Source organism: Pongo abelii, chromosome 3 (genome assembly GCF_028885655.2).
Source record: "Pongo abelii isolate AG06213 chromosome 3, NHGRI_mPonAbe1-v2.0_pri, whole genome shotgun sequence".
NCBI lineage: Eukaryota > Metazoa > Chordata > Mammalia > Primates > Hominidae > Pongo > Pongo abelii.
In genome coordinates this window covers 41746199-41767353 of record NC_071988.2, presented here as the reverse complement: position 1 = coordinate 41767353, position 21155 = coordinate 41746199, and the positions used below count along the sequence as shown (strand labels likewise).

The following is a 21155-nucleotide window of genomic DNA, read 5'->3' as shown; positions in this document are numbered from 1 at the left end:
GGTGCTTAATAAATGTTATCCATTATTGGCATAACGACCTTTCAAAATGCAGAACTTCTATTTTTCACAATAATCGTGGCATGAGGATGTTGGATTCAAATTCTTTCTGAAAGTAACAAAAGCAGACAGGTTTCCCCTGTATTTTGGTGGTTTAGCAGATTGTGATGAGCAGTTCCTTGGAAATTCCAAAAGATTTTATTTGACCTTTGCAGCCTAATCTTTCTAAAATGGAGATATGATCCCATCCCCTCCCCTGTAAAATCCTTCCAGACTCCCTCTTGCATTTGACATCTATTCAAATACCATGGTGTTCAATATCTTTAATCTGCCCCTGCTTCTCTCTCCAGCCTTACTCTTCTTCTGGATTCTTTGTTTGTTTGTTTGTTTTTGTTTTTGTTTTTGAGACAGTCTCGCTCTGTCACCCAGGCTGGAGTGCAGTGGTGCAATCTCAGCTCACTGCAAGCTCTGCCTCCTGAGTTCATGCCATTCTCCTGCCTCAGCCTCCCGAGTAGCTGGGACTACAGGCGCACCCACCACGCCCGGCTAATTTTTTGTATTTTAGTAGAGACGAGGTTTCACCATGTTGGCCAGGATGGTCTCGGTCTCCTGACCTCGTGATCCACCCACCTCATGATCCACCCACCTCTGCCTCCCAAAGTGCAGGGATTACAGGCATGAGCCACAGTGCCCGGCCTTCTTCTGGGTTCTTAAATGTTCCTTGTTCTTTCAGGCTCATGGGTGGGTGCTTCTGTGCCTCTCTATGAATTCTTTACTCTGCTTGATATATTTTTTCCCTTATTTCCAGCCCCCTTCTCTTTCTCTGCCCTGTCTTCAAGTTCTACGTGTCTTTCAAGGCTCGGGTCCAATGTCAACACCTCCAGGATGAACAGTGTCCTTTGTAAGTGCTGCCAGGGTATCCTGCTCTCCCCTGTAATTGCAGTTACCACAAAGAGCAGAAAAAGATAACATGCTTCTTTTATAAAGCATCTATAACATTTTATCACAAGTATTTGTCTTTGTCATGATGCTGGAGCCTATAGTAGATAGTGGCTCCTTGAGTTGGAAGTGCATTTTAATCATCTTTTATTCATCTCACTCAGCACCTGACCCATAAGTGGTGTTCAGCAAAGAATTGTTGAATGGGACAATATCTAGAAATCTGCCACAGGATAGGCTTTTTACCTAAAATTGTGAATAATAATATCAGCTACATAGCTTCCAGAGAGAAGGTCAAAGGCATGTACTGCATATCACTAATTACTTGGTGATATGATTTGATCTAGTATCACTGAATGCCATATTGCAATGAGGTACACAACATCTCTCTAATTTTAAACAATTTATGGCCAGTTAAATTGACTGGGGCATCCTCCTCAGGAAGGGAAATTTGCAGATGTGAACTCTCTATGAATTCCTTAGCATTAACTTGTCTAATGGACATAAACTGTTCTCCAAAGGGATGACAAATAAAAGTACAGCTACTAGAGAAATCTGGCAACTAGATGGTATTCAGTGGGGACAGTTCCACCCTCTAGGGGATGTGGTGGAATTGCATGGGGGAATCTTTGGCATTAGAGTGTTGGAGCGGAGGTGGATGTGCTACTGGCATTCACTGAGGGGGACTCAGTTGTAACCAAGATCCTACAATGCATGGAAGCAGCCCGCACAACAAAGATTTGATGTCCGTTGGCATGACTTTGGAATGTCCACCATTACTACTGGTGAAAAAACAACGTAATCCCATTTTACCATATTTGTTGCACTGTCCTAGTATACACTGAATTCTTCAGATATACAGCCACTGTGCAAATCAAAGGATGATCAAGCTTTGCTGGGAGAAATCACATTAACGACATCAGTGAGATTGTGTTTATTTGAGTTGCCAGAATTACCAACTGCATCCGTCTGGATTTGAAGCTGTCACATCATGGTGATTTTGAATAAGGGGTTAGCATCTGTCTTTTTTAAGTCTGCCCAAACCTTTACATTTAGAAATAAGTTACTTCCCTTTCTTTCTTCTTTCTATTTACCATTGGGGCATTGTATTGCTTTTTAAAAATTATGTGTGTAGTGAGTTATCTATAAATTTCATTTTAGGACTGATAAAGGGATGTCACAAAATATTTGTTCTAAGGAGAGCTCATTCTGGGGTCCAACAGGGCTGAGAATCACTGCCTTTGAACCTTAGGCTTATGCTCTTAAAATCTCCGATGAATTTTGTGCACAGAACCATCAAAATCTCAAAGCAGGTCTTCCGCTGCTGTTCAGATGTTTGTTTATGCATATCAACTCCAGTACAGACTAGCTGCAGGACCTTGGGCAAGTTGCTTCATTCCTTTGTGCCTCAGCTTTCAAATCTTTAAAATAGGACTTGTAATACTTTTCTGTTGGGGTTGTTTAGAGCATAAAATAAGTTAATACATACTAATACTTAATGCTTGGCTCATAATAAGAGCTTTAATAAGGTAACCTTAAAACCATTAAAAGGACCAATATACCACAAACATAAATAAAACTAGTCTAAGGTATAGGAGTGCACCCAAGAGCATGTGTATAAATGTTCATCCTTTTACATGCAGCTGTTTCTTTCCTTAATTATTTTGAACAATTTGGGATACCTGGGAGTCAGGCCGCTTTTAGATAAAGCAGGAGACTAGAAGTCAGAGCCCCTCTGCCTTTAGACTGAGGAGAGGCCTAATGTCTTTGAACTTGTTTCTTTAACTAGAAAACGAAGAGACAAGGCCAAACAACTCTCTTAGGACAGAATTCTGCCTATAACTAGTTGTGTTTGAAAACTGAGAGTGACATATGATAGTATGAATTCCTATAAATCTGGGCTTTCAAACCACACCTGCAGGGGCCAGGTAGGTAGCATAGCAAAAATAGATGGGCCAGGTGGGGAGACCAGGTAGGAGGCTGGCAAATGGCAGGTGTCCTGTCTGAAGAGGACTGACCTGACCCCAAGGCAGTGCAGGACCCCTGGTGCCACATCCTCTATGTCACAAGAAGCCAGAAATCCAGATTCTTATAAGAAAAGTCCCAATGATGAATTCTCTACAGGCCAAACACATCGGAGGGCTGTAGACTGAGACCTCCATAAAAATTCACTTCCTTTGCTGCTTTCACGAGCCCTGATATGGAATGTTTTTTAATTTTCAAATATGAAGTATGTGTTAAAGACATTTCCTTTTATTGAATAGCAAAAACATCGCTAAAGAGATAAAAATGAATCACTTTAAAATTTCAATAGAGTTCATGAAAACATAAAGTATTTTATTTATTCTAATCCAACAAGATATATGCCCAAATATATAGTCATCAGACATAAAATTCAGTGGCACTGGAGATATATATAATATTAGATGATTATACCAATAGCTAGACTTTGAACTCCACAGTTATTATTAACATAAAAATTACAGTATGACTACTAAATAATTAGTACAGTCAATGTGGTAAATACATTAAATTACAAATATTTACATTTGTACATAGTTCATTTTACAAATAAATGTTTTAAGCCCCAACTGTCCAACTTTCACTGAAACACTAAACGTTGCTGAACAAAAAGTCTGTAATAAATACTCCCTCCAGTGAGTGGGGGAAATGATTTTACATAGACTGTGTTACAATGAATGTCTGAGTATATATTTAAAACTTCAAATTCCTCATGTGATTATTGAAACCCTGTATTCTGGAAAAACTCATATTGTAAACAAAATTTAGTTATTTATTTAAAAAGTAAATGTTCTCATTATGCTAATATTATTCATGGTTAGGTTAATCCCGAAATCATAAATAGATTGTTCACTGCCCCCTTAAGTTTACCTAATAGTTAATTTTTTAAGTGAACCTTTGATAATTACAATTAGGTATTTTTCTTTGCTTATTTATGAATATATTTCTATCATAACTCAATGAACAACTTATATGAAAAAGAAACATGTAGCCCTTTTCTAAGCAATATAGCTGAATGTCCAGTAAAACATTTTCAGCCAGTTTGCAACCTTAAAGTCAAACTGCTGCATATTTTGAATAAAAGTAGCATAAATTGAAATGTAATGATCACATGTTTGCAAAACCAGAAAACAGTTCTCTGGTTTAGCCTTTCTGTGATTGGAGCCAGGAACTTTCAAATCAGAAGGTGCTGTGTTTTCCTAGCATGCTCCTCCATGACACTAATCAGTTACAAGGGAAATTTTCTCAGAATTGCATGTGGCAATGGCAGCAGGGCTCCACCTGTCTGCCATCTGAGTGAGTTGTGGATTCATGGCCTGGGCGTGTCAACTGGAACTGAAGTCTGGACAGCTCTTCCCAGCCAGCGGGGGCTCCTGCTGGAGGGGGTAAGCGAAATACTGGGGTGACACCAGGAAACCAGATGGCTGAGCCAGGTGGATTGAGTGGCTCGTGGTGTATGGCGGGGGCGGTGAGGGCACCAGGCAGCCAGGCTCAGCCCTGGCAAAGGAGAACCTGCGGATGGAGCCGCCTGTGGAGCTGGAGCTCGTGGCTGTGCTGGAGTGCCGGGAGGGTGCCCTGGGGCTGGTGGAGGTCAGGATCATGGGCAGGGTCTCTGTCTGATAGCTGCGGAGTGAGAAGCGGATTGGCTGCTGCGAGGGCTCCTTGGGTCTCAAACAGGTGCAACAATAAATAGCCACTACAGAGCCCAGGATGATGAACGCAATGAAGATGGAGCCGACGATGAGAAAGGGGACGTAGACAGGCTCTAAAAGGCAAAAACAGACACAAACAGATGCTCAGATGAGGATCTCCCAGATTCTGAACTCTGCTTGGGCAGCTGAGGGTTGAGAGAGGTGGGAGACTCAGTTACTATCACTGTTGTCAGCTCAGTTTTTCAGAGCTTGTTAATGGTAACCTCCAAAATGCAATGCAAACCGTGATGATGGAATATTCTCGCTACTCCTAGCAGGGAGGAAGCAAACGGATACCGTAGCCTCTGTTAGCAATTAACCATCATATTGCACATCTGGAAGTCAGAAAAAAAAAAAAGGAATCTGTTCTCCTGTTCAGGCACTGGAGGGAAAGGGTGAGTTTTAGGGTTTAAAATAATTCTAGGTTTAAATGCAGGTTTTAGTAGTTTGATCACGGGGAGCAGTAAGAGATTTGTCCCCTCTCTTAAGCTGGCAATCCATCTCCCATTCAAGAATCTCCAGTCTAAGCAAAGAGAGCCAGGCCTATTAAATGAGATTCCCCTCCACACACAGACCCAGGATTTTATGAGACTCCAGAAAGAACAGTATAAAGAAATTCACAGAGGGCCCCAATCTACTGTGTCTCCTACCATACACCACAAATTGCCAGCTCTGGCTGCTTCTTTCCAGGAAAGATTTGGAATACCCGCTCCAGCTGCCGTGCCTCTCAATTCCCATTCAAGTCTGGGAAGTCAGACCGAACTTTAGAAAGATCACCAGGCAATTCTTGGTGTCCACGGCCCAGACTTTCTATAAAAGCATCCCTCAAACAGAGCAAACTCCAATTTGCTTCTCTCTCTACAAGGCAGACATAAAATTTCCAAGCCCAGAGGCATCCCCGTGGGCAATTATCCCGGTCTCTCCCCGGATAGAGCCGTGCTAGGACACAGCCTCCAGCTTACAGGTAGAAGAAAGAAAACCTGCATTGACTAAGTCCCTACTGTGTGCCTGGCTCTTTCTTATTCATTATCTGATTAAAGTCTCATGGAGACCCTGTGACATGGACATGATAAGCTCCATTTTCCAGATGTGGAAATACATCAGAGAAGTTTGTGCATTCCCACAGAGAGAGCCAGTGCGGAACAGGTAACTATCAATTATTTGTGGGCTACTAGGCATAAGCTCTTCTGTGTCCCTCCCATTCTCCCCTGTTTACTAGCACCAGTGTGTAAGGCAAGGCAAAGGTAAGTAACTACCATTTACTGAGCCCTGCACTCCAGCATTCATACACTCTCACGTCACCAACAATTTAACTCCTTTGAGAGCAATATGCCCACTTTAGAACTGAGAAGAGGTGTCCAGAGCAGTTAAGTAACTTGCCCAAGTTACACCGCCGGCAAGTGACAGAGCCAAGGTCCATCAGGGTTTGCCTGATCCCAGACTCAGTGAGTATGAAGACTGCCTCTCCCTTCTGCTGTCCTCTGGCATCCGAGCCGAGTAGGGAGCGCAGAGGGAGCCCCTGCTGCAGACTGGGCAATTGCACTTACTCCCAGAGGGCAGCTGGGTCCCCAGGGTGAGCAAGTGAAGCTGTGGGGAAGAGTCTGTATTTTTCTAACAAGCCCGGACGGCCTAGATTTCCCTACTTTCAGCTGAGCATCTTTTCTCCAGAAACTACTTCCCCAACCCTCTAGATTGGAAATGTTGACCCCCAACATTCACCCTCTAGTGAAGCACTAATGGAGGGCAGACTCCCCTGTCCTCTGGGTTATCAGTTTGCAGGGAGGGGTCGTTGGGGAACCCTTAATGATCTCTCCAGCCTCTCCTCCCTTTCTCGGCGACCTTCTCTTGCCGGCTCCAGACCTTGGCTCTCTGGAGTCCTGGGGTGTCACCGGCTCTCAGCTCCGCCCGCTTCTCCGGTTTCCCAGGCCATAAAACCCTCGCCTCAAGCTCTAAAGCGTTTCCCTGATGTTCCGATTCAGGTGGAAAACTTTTTTTCAAGGTGTAAATTTTCTCTGCTGGGGTCGTGATTTATTCCGCTGTGAAGTGAGCGGAAATTTGACCCGTGTTTTCCGACGTGAGAATAGGGGGCGGGGAAGCCCCTTCGACCCTTGTTTCTAAATCTCCGCCTCGAAGACCTGGGCATTTCTGAAAGGCGTGACAATAGGGGGTGGGCCGGAGAGGGTAATTCGATGCAGAGAATTGAAAGGAAGTCTGCAGAACGGGGCCGTGGCTTAGAAACGCTATCATACGACAAAAAAAAGTGACTGGGTTTTCTTAGCCCTGAAGGGCTGCAAATGAGCGCGCGACAAGAGTCGCGATTCCCTGCATTCGGCACTTCCCGAAGCTCCCGAAGTGACAAGGGCGCGCAATGGGACACCCTCGGCCCCTCCACCAAAACCCAAGTCTACCCTGGCTTTACCCGCACGACCCTTCTCCCGGGAGCTCCAGCTGTCTTCCCCCGGGCCACCAGGCACAAGCCCCGCGCTCCTCAATGTCCCTGGCAAACTTTCCCTTGGGCCGACCTGCAGAGACCGCAAGTGGCGGGAAGCGGGACTGCAAATGAATAGAGGACCATGATCTGAAACGCGACCACCCACTCATCCCTTGATTCCCCCCACCCAGCCGCGTCCCCTTGGCGCACAGACCTTCCTGGGTCTGTGCATCCTCCCGCGCACACATACAGCCGCCGCCGTTAGGTGGGCCGGGGATATGTCCCCGAGGGCCCCGCACTTACGCGCGGTGATGCCTGGGTGCTCCAGTTCGCCGCGGTCGTTGGTGCAGCCGCCCTGCTCCAGCCTGGCGTCGGCCGCGGCGCAACAGTAGCGGAGCGCGCAGGAGCCGCAGCAGATGGTAGCGTCCAGCGTGTCGAAGTCCTCTGGGCACTGGAAGCCCTCGTGATAGTTGCCCTGTACGTCCACCCAGCCGTGGCAGTACTCTCCGGACTGCTGGGCGCCCGCCGGGCCCCAGCGCAGCCAGCCAAGGAGAAGGCAAAGCGCCAGCAGTGCCCTCATCGCCACTGGGCTCCCTGGGCGGCCGGGGAGCAGGACGCAGCTGGAAAGCGAAGGGCTGAGCCCGGGCTTAGGGCGCACAGCGATTCCGCCTCCCCAGGGACACGTCGCAAGCGGCTGGCCCTGGCGGCCGAAGCCAGTCCTGCGTGGGATAGCAGGGGCCGGGGAGGCGACAGGGGCTGCACTACGAGTTCCGCAGGCCGGGAGTCAGCATGGTGCGCGGGGCGAGTTGGCGAAGGCCCGCGGGAGGCGCCGGCAGAGGCAGTTGCTGGGGCTGTCGCTGCCGCCCTTCGCCCGGCTCATAGCGCTCCCCGCGCGAGGGGCGCGCCAACCCCCCGGCCACCTCCCTCCCCACTCCTCAAGGGAGCCATCGCGCCCGGGGCCGCCAACTCCAGCGCCGCACAGAGTCCCAACCTGTGGCGATCGCCGGGTCCCGAGAGGAGCCGGAAGAAAAGAATTTGTTCCCCACGTGCGAGTACCCCGGACAGGCGGCCGCTCAGCCCCCGCCCCTATCTGTCACAGGAGCCGGAGTCAGCTCCGCCGCGGCCAAGTACAAACGGCCGCGGGGTTGCTGACAGCTCTGCCCGCAAGGCGTCCGTTAAAAAGGAAGAGGGAGGAGGAGACAATGAGAGTTAAGAAAGAGTCCGCCCTCCCGGGTCGCGCCGCTGGAGCTAATCACAGCGGGTGCGGCGCGAGCCGAGGGTCCTCTGCGCTTTCTGGTTCGCGCTGCATCCTCCGCCTCTCCCCGGCCACCCCCGCCCATGCCGCTCCCCCAGGACTTGACTCTCAACCTGAGGATATCAGACCCTCCCCTCCCCCGCCGCACACCCCAAGTCTCTCGCAGCCCGGAAATCTCTGCAGAGTGACGTTGAGGGCTGCCGAATTCCCGCGTTTGTCCACGCACGTGGGCGCGCGAGTGGAGACGCTGGATTTACTTTTCAATGGATATAATGCACGAATGTGGTGCAGTCATTGAAGTTTGTCGAATCATCTGTGCCCTGTTGCACAGACTCAGACTCGTTCCTGGGATACCGCTTCTGAAGGTTCAGGACCGAGAACATGGTTTTTAGGTGTCGCCAACATGTGCTGAGCTTTCCACCTACGTTTCCACTTTTTCTGGGAGGAACGGCACATTTTCACAAGCACACACACACACTCGCGCTTTTTCCGCCGGGTGAAGGATTGCCTGTCACCTCTGCCAGCCAAGGCCATCTCGCAAAACCTCAAAGAGCACGACTTCTCCGTTCACGCCCGCAAAGGAAATAAAGGAGCAAAATTAATGATAATTGAGCAGAACTGAACTTCTGTTCAGGGAAAGAAACACATTTATTTAAATGATGTGTCCCCTGTGGGCTATTTTCAGGGGCACTGCTCCGTTAGCGGCCTAAGTGCCTTATGAAACTGGTGTTATGTGAAACCTGGGCCAAACGCAAGCATTTATTTTGACTACATCCTGAACTTCCAATCATCGTCTATTGGTATGTGTGAATATGTTCGGTGTATCTCGGCTTATTTGTCAAACACGCTGCATACCCGTGTCCCTGAGTTAGATGTCGGCAAGTTGAGTGAAACAAAAGGAACAAAGTGTTCTCAGCTCCAGCGACACAAGGTGCGCGGTCAAACGCATTTATCACGCTCGCAGCTTCCTGATGAACCGAGTCGATTCCGGAGAAACTTTTTTAAAAATCTCCTATTAAAACGATTTCTTTTTTTTTTTTTTTGATCTAAGTTAAAGTATACTCCAATTAAATAATTACTTCTGATTTCTAATTTTAGGTATTGGGATTAGCATTTAGTTATATGGCTGCTGAAAATACGTGTCCAACATTTCACACGTTAAGTGGGACTGTGTAAATATTTAACTTTATTGCTCTCTTAGACTTACATATTTCTTAGGACAATACGAAGCTATTAAGTAAAAACAAATTAAGTTGGAGCTTTCCATAACAAACAATGAAACAGTTTTTTAGTTAAATAGTTTAAGCATATGGGAAATTGTTTTGCAGAAATTTCTTAGATACTGGGTTTTTTATTTACAAAAAAAAGTTCTTGCCAGACTTTCTCTTTTTTTTAACTCTAGTTGTTTTTTAGGAGTGTTGTTTCAATTGTATATATATCCTGAGCAATTACGGGAAAATGTCACTTAGAAACACAGCAAAAATGAGACATAATGATTATAATCAGATGATAAAAATTAGGACATGTTTACTGCTAATAACTTTCCCAGAACCACACCTTTTAATATTAGTTTTTGTTAAAATTTAGAGGAATTTCATTACGTCATAACTGCATAAAGTTCTGCTGCTGCTGCAGCAACCTTTGCTGGTCCCCCAAGGGTCAAGTTTCTCTCATTATCCAGCTGTTCTTTGATAGCATTAATATTTTAAGGAGTGATTTGTTGGCACTTAACTCCCATTAATTACATTCTCCATGCTACAGTGGGATTCTTTTTCCTTGAGACACCAACTATAATTAATTCCCTCATTCAAAGCTCCTGTCTACTTGACTTATTTAGAGGGCATTTTACCCAAATTTAGTTGGATGATATTTACTAATGGAATGTAACCAAACCTCCAAATTACTTGATCCTTCATAGATCTGACTTGTGTGGACAGTAAACAACTGTGCACCATGCTTCAGATCTAGGTTCTCATCCTAAGCGCCTTTAAAACCATTACAACAATCAGCTTCAGGATTTGCCTGGGCGAGGGGCTGGGGGGAGGCAGTGATATGTTGGTTTTCTTGTCATAGAAGATCTCTGCAAACTTTCCATTGTCAAATTTTAACTTCAAAACTGATGCCCTGAGAATCCTTTTCACCAACAGAAAGAGAATATTCACTGCTTTTTAGATGTATAAACATCCAAAGTTTCTGTTATTCTGTTACTAGTTTAATAGTAAAGGAAGATGAAAAAGTTCTCATAGACACCCCTGAAAGACTCTAGGGGGAAGACATAGAGATAGAAAATAAAGTCCACAATATCTGGGGTATTATGAAGAGGTTTTGGAAATTCTTTGTTGTTTCTTATCTCAGTAACACAAATTCCATATTTTGGTCAAGAACATAATCATAAGAGATCATTTCCCCAGCCTACATACATTCTCTTATGGCCCTGCCTCAAGGAAACTCTGTAGGAAGTGAGTTAAATGACATGATGTCTGGAATATGCTTTAATAAACACCAGCAAGAAAGAAAGAGAGGAGAGAAAGGGAGAAAGAAAGGGAAAGAAAAGAGGGAGGGTAGGAGGAAAAAGAAAAGATAGATGAGCAATAGAGATGAGAAGATGGGCTAGGCGGAACTGAAACACAACTGGCAACATGTTGATAACTGTAGCTGGCTGAAGGGAACTCATAACGAAATGCAACTCTCTTTTTTTCTTTGTTTCTTTCTTTTTTTTTTTTTTCTTTTATTGTAATTATTATTATTATTATTATTATTATACTTTAGGTTTTATGGTACATGTGCCCAATGTGCAGTAAGTTACATATGTATACATGTGCCATGCTGGTGCACTGCACCCACCAACTCGTCATCTAGCATTAGGTATATCTCCCAATGTTATCCCTCCCCCCTCCCCCCAACCCACAACAGTCCCTGAAGTGTGATGTTCCCCTTCCTGTGTCCATGTGTTCTCATTGTTCAATTCCCACCTATGAGTGAGAATATGCGGTGTTTGGTTTTTTGTTCTTGCGATAGTTTACTGAGAATGATGATTTCCAATTTCATTCATGTCCCTACAAAGGACATGAACTCATCATTTCTTATGGCTGCATAGTATTCCATGGTGTAGATGTGCCACATTTTCTTAATCCAGTCTATCATTGTTGGACATTTGGGTTGGTTCCAAGTCTTTGCTATTGTGAATAATGCGGCAATAAACATACGTGTGCATGTGTCTTTATAGCAGCATGATTTATAGTCCTTTGGGTATATACCCAGTAATGGGATGGCTGGGTCAAATGGAATTTCTAGTTCTAGATCCCTGAGGAATCGCCACACTGACTTCCACAAGGGTTGAACTAGTTTACAGTCCCATTTTTTTTTTTTTTTTTTTTGGAGACGGAGTCTTACTCTGTTGCCCAGGCTGGAGTGCAATGGCATGATCTCGGCTCACTGCAACCCCCACTTCCCGGGTTCAAGCAATTCTCCTGCCTCAGCCTCCCAAGTAACTGGGACTACAGGCGCCCACCACCATGCCCGGCTAATTTTTGTATTTTTAGTAGAGACAGGGTTTCACCATGTTGGCCAGGCTGGTCTCGAACTCCTGACCTCAGGTGATCCGCCCGTCTCGGCCTCCCAAAGTGCTGGGATTACAGGCGTGAGCCACTGCGCCCGGCCGATGCATTTAATATTCTTAGGACATATTTGCTGACCATATTTTTAAACTTTGTTCTGGCCAGACATGGTGACTCATGCCTATAATCCCAGCACTTTGGGAGGGCAAGGAGGGAGGATCCCTTGAGCTCAGGAGTTCAAGACCAGCCTGGGCAACATGGTGAGACCCTATCTCTACTAATAAAAATATAATTAGCTGGGCATGGCGGCACATGTCTGTAGGCCCAGCTACTCGGGCAGCTGAGGTGGGAGGATCACTTGAACCCAAGAGGTGAAAGCTGCAGTGTGCAGCGGTGGCGCCACTGCGCTCCAGCTTGGGTCAACAGTGAGGCCCTGTCTCAAAAAAAATAAAAAAGAAAAAAATTGTTCTGTTGACTTATCTTTTTTATATTCTTTGGAGCTGAGTGAATGATTTGAGAAAACCAAAAGCAGGGGAGTGAAAGGCCGCATGGATCAGAAAGGTTTGGAAACTGATATATACTGAGGAAAAAGGAGGAAGGCTAAAGGAATGCAGAAAACAAAAACAAAAACAAAAAAGGGCAATTCACTGGACTATGGAAAATTCTACTCCAGCTCATTTGCATTGGCCTCAGAAACAAAATGAAAAACAAGAGTTCCTCAACCCTCCCTCAAGTTTGCTTGTGCAGTGACTTGTTATCACTTTCCTTTAATTCAGAAAAAAAATTTTAATTTAATTTTCCTTTAATTACCTTGCCCATGGCTTCATGGAATTCTCTTCCTTGGATCGCTTGTTGTAAATCTCTTACTCCAGGCCCCTCTCAATCTGAGTTACTCGAAAGATGTTTTCTCTGAAATTTGCTGTGGCACATGTTTACCCTAGAGAATAGCAAGGTGCCTAGAAGGACACTCTCAGACCTGGGCAACCCAGCCCTAGGCCAGGCCCCTCTTCCTGCCCTGTGTTTCAGGCAGCCTCAGTCTCTTCATTTACCAAAAGACGGGATTAAGCTAGGGCCCTTACAGCAGTGTTTCTCAAAAGGCCATGAAATACCTGGGAATCTTGGTAAAATGCAGATCTGGGCGGGCACAGTGGCTCACGTCTGTAATCCCAGCACTTTGGGAGGCCGAAGCGGGCGGATCACCTGAGGTCAAGAGTTTGAGACCAGCCTGGCCAACATGGTGAAACCTCGTCTCTACTAAAAATACAAAAATTGACCAGGCGTGGTGGCGTGCACCTGTAACCCCAGCTACTCAGGAGGCTGAAAAAGGAGAATTGCTTGAACCCGGGAGGCAGAGGTTGCAGTGAGCCAAGATCATGCCACTGCACTCCAGCCTGGGTGACAGAGCAAGAGTCCATCTCAAAAAAAAAAAAAAAAAAGCAGACCTGACTCTCACAAAGTCTGCAGTGGGGCCTGTGATTCTGCATTTCTAATGAGTTTCCAGGTGATGCCAAGTGGCTGCATTGAGGACCATACTCTGAGGCCCTTTGGCCTTCCTTTACCCTGTCTGCAGCCACAGGGGAAAGAATGAATAGAGCCAGAGGGCAGTGCCCACCCAAAGCCCATTCCCTCCCTTTTTGTACCACTCTCTGGGTCCTGGATCCCAGCACTCCCTACTCAAAGAGGCCAACAGTTGCTTCTAGGCTACACAGAAGCCTCTTCCTGATTTTAAGAGGTTCTAGTGGGAGGTGTTTCAAAATTTGTACACGTAGGCTGGGATGCCCAGACACATATAGGGGAGGCCCCTTGCAGTGCAAGATGAAGTCAGGTATGGGAAGAAAGAGGAAGTCAGAGGAACAGACTCAGGCTGGTGGCTTTCATGACTTTTCCTGCCCTGGCTTGAAAATGTGAGAACGGGCCTGTTGTCCAGTATGTCATAGAGACTCTGTAGGTGTTCAAACAGGGTATAAGGGATTGATTGAATAAACAACAAAAGGAACGTTAGCAATTCCATAGTATTAAACCACACACATTACAATTTTGTGTTAGGGCATCTGTCTTCCCCATTAGTCTGACCTCCTTTTACTTTATTGGATCCTAGGACCTAGCACATAGTGGGTGCTTAGTGAATGCTGAATAAATAACTGGCTAAAACAATGAGTGGCTACTCGAGAACTTGTTGCAACTGAGTGACATCCGTTTCACGACTATACAGAACTTCAGCAGAGGAGAGCAGGATGAATTCCCAGGCAAGGGGTATTACAGAGTCATCTCCTGGTGATTTAATCATAACTGTAGTGTATGAAGAACTGTCCAGTGTGTCAGCACTGCCAGAATAAGGCAGTCACCAGCCCATCCCCCATGGAGAGAGTAGTGACACTTGTCCTAGAGAACAGAGGTATGATGCAAAGAAAATCGGCCAGGACAGGAGAGTGTGCCTCGTACTAACCACATGACCTTGAGCAAGGTCATTTCTGGGTACTGCACTTCAGCTTTTGTGTCTCTAAAATGAGGGGTGTGGGAGGGAGTAATCCTTACCTTGAAAGATTATTGTAAGGATTCAAAATAAAACATGTAGCAAGGATGCAAAATAAAACATGAAGTGTGGCACAGGGTTGGCACTTCATAAGCGGTAGGTATTATTATTACCCACCACCAGCTGATTTGAATCTGTAATCAAATAATCATGGCAAGTTTCCTGCTAACCAGAGTAGACCTGTTCCCTGATCAATTTGAATAGATTATTTACAGTTCCCCTTCATTCATTCCCTTATTCATTAAATATGCCCATTCATAACGACTGGCAATTGAATGTTGATTATGCATTTTTACAGTTGTTCTCCTGCGATATGCCCAAAGCTAGGAGAAGAGGAGGATAAGAGTGGGTGTCAGATGATCACAGTGTAAGGACAGGCCTTACTGGACAGACCTTATTTCAGCTGGATTTCTACAAGGTGTAGCCCCAAGCACAGGTGGGCATTTAATAAGTATCTGATTAGTCTGTGATTCCATATTATGTCGGTAGAGATGTAATTTATTAACATGGGCTCCTGGCATCCTTCCAGTGCATGTATAATAGAATGACATTTTTCATGCAGAAATATAAATTAAATTAATTGGCATCCACATTTAATTGAAATTTCCTTGACAGTAGATGGATTCTCCCCTAACACCACCCCTTTCTCAGCAAGGGGCATTTCCTTCTGAGTGCTTGCAGACTGAAGAGAGGCCAGCCCCCATTCCTGGGGCTCCCCGAGGAGCTGGCTTTCAGCAGGGTTTAGAGCAGCACGAAAAGTGAACTGACCCTGGAAAAATGGTAAGTTGCTGCTCAGCGGCCATGTGTGCTTTTGGTGGGGGAAATATTTTATGGAGGAGAAAGAAAACACAGAGGGCTCTTGTCTTGTTTCTCTCTTCTTACTTCCCTTTTCACCTTTACCAGCCATAACAGAATGTTTTGAGAATTTTTAAGTCACCTTTAAAGTTTGTAAATCATGTGGAAATGATTTACATTTTTGCAGCGTTCTTTTTTGAAAGCTGTTACGTAATTGCTTGCCAAAGGTATCTTTTATTTTAATTTTTCTCCTTCTCAGGTAGTCTGGGTTTGGTTAGCTCTGTTGGTAACTTAAAGGGCCAGTAAGGCAAAGGTCTTGATTTCCGTTCCTGTGGGTCAACGACGTTTCCTCTGTATCAGGAGTACAGAATGCACACTTGACCCTGGCTTGCAAACACCTGCTGTGAGTTATTCAAGGACATCAGCCAGAAAAGTTGGATGTAATAGATACAATCAGATTATGCAGTGCGGCAAGTGAAGTCAACGTGATACCCTCCCACAGCAAATGGGTCAATAGTGCTGTCTTCATAAATGACGATTCAAAATGCTTAACACCTGGCATGCCCTTCATCCTATCATCAGAATTGTACTTTGAGGATTCTTTCTGCTTCATATTTCCACCTTCTGATTTTGTTCAACCACTCATTCTGTAATCAGCCTCATTTTGTACTTCTTTAATGTACTTTTTGTCATCAAAGACAAAAAGAAAACTTGTTCTTAGCATCTTTCTTGGTTTCTCTACTTGAATTGGAACTGAAGTAGCAACCAAAGTTGTAGCTGTCTGCAATGTTATTCCAGTTAAGCCTGTCAAAGACTGACATTCAGTCACTCTTCTTTTTTTTTTTTTTTTTTTTTTTTTTTTTTGAGACAGAGCTTTGCTCTGTCACCCAGGCTGGAGTGCCATGGCACAATCTCAGCTCACTGCAACCTCCGCCTCCCGGGTTCCAGCGATTCTCCTGCCTCAGCCTCCCGAGTAGCTGGGATTACAGGCATGCACCACCATGCCTGGCTAATTTTTGTATTTTTAGTAGAGATAGGGTTTCTCCATGTTGGTCAGGCTGGTCTCGAACTCCTGACCTCAGGTGATCCACCTGCCTTAGCCTCCCAAAGTGCTGGGATTATAGGCGTGAGCCACTGCACCTAGCCGAGATTCAGTAACTCTTTAGTGTATATGCTACACCCCTCCCCTCGTCCTAAAAAGGGCCTCACTCCATCACCCAGGCTGGAGTGCAGTGGTGCCATCTTGGCTCATTGCAACCTCTACCTCCCGGGCTCAAGCAATCCTCCCACGTAAGCCTACCAAGTAGCTGGCACTACAGGCACGCAACACCAAGCCCGCCCAGCTAATTTTTTGCATTTTTGGTGGCAACAGGGTTTTACCACATTTCCCAGACTGGTCTCAAACTCCCGAGCTCAAATAATCTACCTGCCTTGGCCTTCCAAAGTGCTGAGATTACAGATGTGAGCCACTGTGCCTGACCTACTCTCCGGTTGTAAATTTAGGTTACTTTATTGATAAGAGAATGATTTACATCTGCCATACAGGACCTATCTTTCTAATCTATCTTGCTTGATTTTTCTCCTGGTCTGAGCAGAATTCCTCTCCCTTATTCTAATAAGAGTACCTGACTTTCTCCCATTCTGTGTTGGCTTAGAGGGACTGTCAATCAGTGCTTCACTCCTGGCCAAGGGTTGGGCCTGAGATCTTGCTGAAGCGATCAGAATTCCTTATCTCTCTGGGCCCATCTGTCCACAAGATGTGTTATGTGGACAGTGGGGTTGGGTGGGGCTTCTCCTTCTACATTATGAACTGTGTGCTTGGGGGAGTCAAAGACATGCTCCCTGCCTTGTAGACTAGGCCTAAGTGAGAATAAGACCAACTCAGAGGCAAGACAAGCAAAAGAGAGAGACCTAAAATGTTGGACCCAGTTGCACTTGCAGGTAACATTGTGCTGCTCATTCCTATGACATAAGACAATACACTGACTTTCAGCTTAATTCAGTCTGGATTGGAGTTTGAGGGGCTCTTTTTTTGCTTGTTTGTTTGTTTATTTGTTTGTTGAGACAGGGTCACCCAAGCTAGAGTGCAATGTTGCGATCATAGCTCACTGCAGCTTCTACCTCCCAGGCTCAAGTGATCCTCCCATCTCTGCCTCCAAAGTAGTTGAAACCACAGGCACATGCCACCACACCTAGCTAATTTTTAAATGTTTTCGTGGAGACAGGATCTCGCTATGTTGCCCAGGCTGCTCTCAAACTCCTGAGCTCAAGCGATGCTCCCACCTTGGCTTCGCAAAGTGCTGGAATTACAGGTGTGAGCCACTGCGACTTGCCTTGGATTGGGTTTTGATCACATATAACTCAAGGCATCTTGACTGCTATGATAAATATTATGGAGAGCGCTTTAATAAATGGCTGCTGCCTGTAGTTGTTGGGACAGTGAAGCTATGAAAACAGAAGGATGTGAAAGCACAGCATCCGGAACTGTATCATGTATAATGAGATGTTCCATCCACCTCATTAGGCCTTCGGGGCAGTGTGTTTCAGGCTGTAGGCCACAACATATCAGATGGGTCATGAAATCAATTTAATGGAACAAAAATGGCATTTTTTCAAACCTAGAGAAGACTAGAAAATAGAGAGTACATCACACAACAAATTAAAGGTAGATTTGATTTCATGATGTTTTATGTGTATGAACATATGTTGTTGGTAGTGATATAAAATATGTTTTTTACTGAGAGACATGATCAAAACATTCGAAAGTCACTGCTTCGAACAAAACTGCATGACAAATTTGAATAGAGTAGAAGCGTCAAAAATTTAGCATATTACTATTCATAGGTTCTTTAAAAAAAATTTTTTTCTACTACTGATATTTTGTTCCTTCTTGCTAGGCATTAGAGTATACGAGAGATGGTTGGGACGCATGCTTGGAATTAAAGTGGTTAATTAAAAGTGTATCAGGCTGGGCGCAGTGGCTCATGCCTGTAATCCCAACACTTTGGGAGGCTGAGGCGGGTGGATCACAAGGTCAAGAGATTGAGACCATCCTGGCCAACATAACCTGTCTCTACTAAAAATACAAAAATCAGCTGGGGGAGGTGGCGCATGCCTGTAGTCCCAGCTACTCAGGAGACTGAGGCAGGAGAATCGCTTTAACTCGTGAGGCGGAGGTTACAATGAGCCGAGATCGCGCCACTGCACTCCAGCCTGGCGGTAGAGCGAGACTCTGTCTCAAAAAAAAAAAAAAAAAAAAGTGTATCAGACTCTTCTACTTTAAGAGAGCTTCTCTGGATTATTTATTCAGTTAGTTTGAGACTCATCTCTTTATGAGGGCTGTTTTGCACCCTGGTCTTCACCCCTGAGTGTAAGGGGTAGGGGACAGAAGTAGTTTACCTCGCCCTGGGAGGGCAAGAGAGTCTGACTGCCATCGCTGTTCTCCGGATCTCACTGTTGCCTGTGCAGGGGCGCTAGTCTGACCCGGTTTCTGGGAGGAGTCCACTGAAGAAGTCTGTGGCTGGCAAACACTTGGTTTATTTCTAGGCTTGGAAAGGGCCCATGACCCTCCCTTCCCAGCCTGCCCCACTCTGGCTTTCACGGGTGCTGTGTATATTGCTATCCTCCCTGCACCCGTGTCTAGCTTGTAATGAGCAGTTGACCCCTGGTCATTGACCACAGGGTAAATCACCCGCACTATGTGATATGGTTTGGCTGTGTCCCCACCCAAATCTCATCTTGAATTGTAACTCCCACAATTCGCACGTGTTGTAGGAGGGACCCTGTGGGAGGTAATTGAATCACGGGGGTGGGTCATTCTCATGATAGTGAATAAGTCTTGCAAGATCTGATGGTTTTATAAAGGGGATTTCCCTGCACAAGCTCTTTTCTCTTGTCTGCTGCCAAGTGAGACATGCCTTTCACCTTCTGCCATGATTGTGAGCCTCCCCAGCCATGTGGAACTGTGAGTCCATTAAACCTATTTTTCTTCCCATTCTCAGGCATGTCTTTATCAGCAGCATGAAAATGTACTAATACACCATGGCAAAGCCACCAGCCGGCACATCAGCTATCTTCCCTGCTTCCCCATACAGCTTGAGGAACCCTTCAAATCCCTCCACAATCCACACAAACCTAGACAGGTTCCAAAGTGCTAGTTGAATCTCTTTATCTGCTTGGCCACCTCTCACTGACATTTTAACTGGTTTCCTCACTTGGCAGCAAGCAGGGCCACACATCATGGCTGACTCCCCCAAGAGCCGAAATAGAGAAAGAGGCAAACCCCACTCTGCTTTTGACCTTACCATGAAGTTTCTGCTACCCTCCCGTCTCACATGGACTTGGAAAGAAGTAACCAGAATACACTTGTCTCACCAATTGCTTCTTAACTTTGTACCCCTTCTTTTACCACACACTCCACTGGGGCCAACAGGGACAGGCTTTCCCTTTTCTTCCCATGGATCAGGAACTTCCCTGACATCATTTACTGAGTTCTTATGACTTTTTTTTTGGACATGGAGTCTCCGTAGCTCAGGCTGGAGTGCAGTGGCACGATCTCAGCTCACTGCAACCTCTGCTTCCCTGGTTCAAGTGATTCTTCTGCCTCAGTCTCCTGAGTAGCTGGGACTACAGATGCATGCCACCACACCTGGCTAATTTTGTATTTTTAGTAGAGACAGGTTTTCACCATGTTGGCCAAGCTGGTCTCAAACTCCTGACCTCAAGTGATCTGCCCACCTCAACCTCCCAAAGTGCTGGGATTACAGGCATGCTACCTATCACTTTTAATAAACCAAAGTCACACAGGCATAGCTCTTAATACATAAAGGAGAGCTTAAGGAATTGAGAAAATGTTCAACAGTCTCAAGACCATTGTCTCCCTATGAACTTACAAAAGAAATTCCAAATTGGTAGCCAAAACGTGAGCATTGACCTTTTCTTCCTCTTTCCTGTTTTAACAAATTCTAAACATCTGGAGGCAAGTGGATGCCCTTGATTGAATAGGGGGAAGGTTATGAAAATTGTATTGTTAAAATTTTTGACTTAATTTAATAAACATTATCCTTTCACAAGAATAATTTATGTTAATAATTATCATCACATGTGATGGTCAGATTGAAATACACTTAGGTATTGTAAATACTTAGTGCCTGTGTACATAAACACACACATGCACAAATATACTTGGTATTTCAACCATGAGATGTGAAGACAGTTGTTCACCATTATTTATAAGAGTGGATAAGCCTGTATAAGCATGGAAATAGCCCTACTTCTCAGTCCAAAAAAGGAATTTCTAAGCAGAAAACAAAGAAAATTTATTCTTCTAGACCAGTAGTCAGCAAACTTTCTGTAAAAAGCCAAAGAGTAAATATTTTAGGCCTTGCCAGCCATATGGTCTCTGTCACAATCACTCAACTCTGAGGTTATGGTATGAAAGCAGCCATGGAGGATACATAAGTGAATGGACATGGCTGTGTTCCAATAAAACTTTATTTATGGATACCGAAACTTGAATTTCATGTAATTTTCACTTATCACAAATTTTTTTTTTTTTTTTTTTTTTTTTTAGACAGAGTCTCACTTTGTCACCCAGGCTAGAGTGCAGTGGCGCAAGCTCAGCTCATTGCAAGCTCAGCTCACTGCAACCTCTGCCTCCCGGGCTCAAACAACTATCCTGCCTCAGCCTCCCAAGTAGCTGGGACTACAGGCGCTCACCACCATGCCCAGCTGATTTTTTGTATTTTTAGTAGATGCAGAGTTTCACCATGTTGGCCAGGCTGGTCTCGAACTCCTGACCTCAAGTGATCCACTCGCCTCAGCCTGCCAAAGTGCTGGGATTATAGGCATGAGCCACCACGCCTGGCCACAAAACATTATTCTTATGTGAAGTTTTTTTCAACCATTTAAAAATGTAAAAATCATTCATAACTTG

The 21155-nt window shown here is 45.2% G+C and overlaps 1 protein-coding gene and 1 long non-coding RNA gene across 2 annotated transcripts in view; one reads left to right on the top strand and one right to left on the bottom strand.

Annotated features, from left to right (window-relative positions):
• Positions 1-3253: 3253 nt before the first annotated feature.
• On the bottom strand, positions 3254-8496 carry SHISA3 (shisa family member 3). Its single transcript, XM_002814707.5, has 2 exons — positions 7384-8496; positions 3254-4723 (listed from the first exon to the last, which is right to left on the bottom strand). The coding sequence occupies exons 1-2, from the start codon at positions 7658-7660 to the stop codon at positions 4284-4286; spliced, it is 717 nt and encodes a 238-aa protein (XP_002814753.1). The 5' UTR covers positions 7661-8496; the 3' UTR covers positions 3254-4283.
• Positions 8497-15111: 6615 nt separating this feature from the next.
• LOC134761349 (uncharacterized) overlaps positions 15112-21155 on the top strand; it is a 99106-nt gene continuing 93062 nt past the window's right edge. Inside the window, exon 1 of the long non-coding RNA XR_010139870.1 lies at positions 15112-15205. This is a non-coding gene — a long non-coding RNA (uncharacterized LOC134761349). The remainder of the gene's footprint in view (positions 15206-21155) is intronic.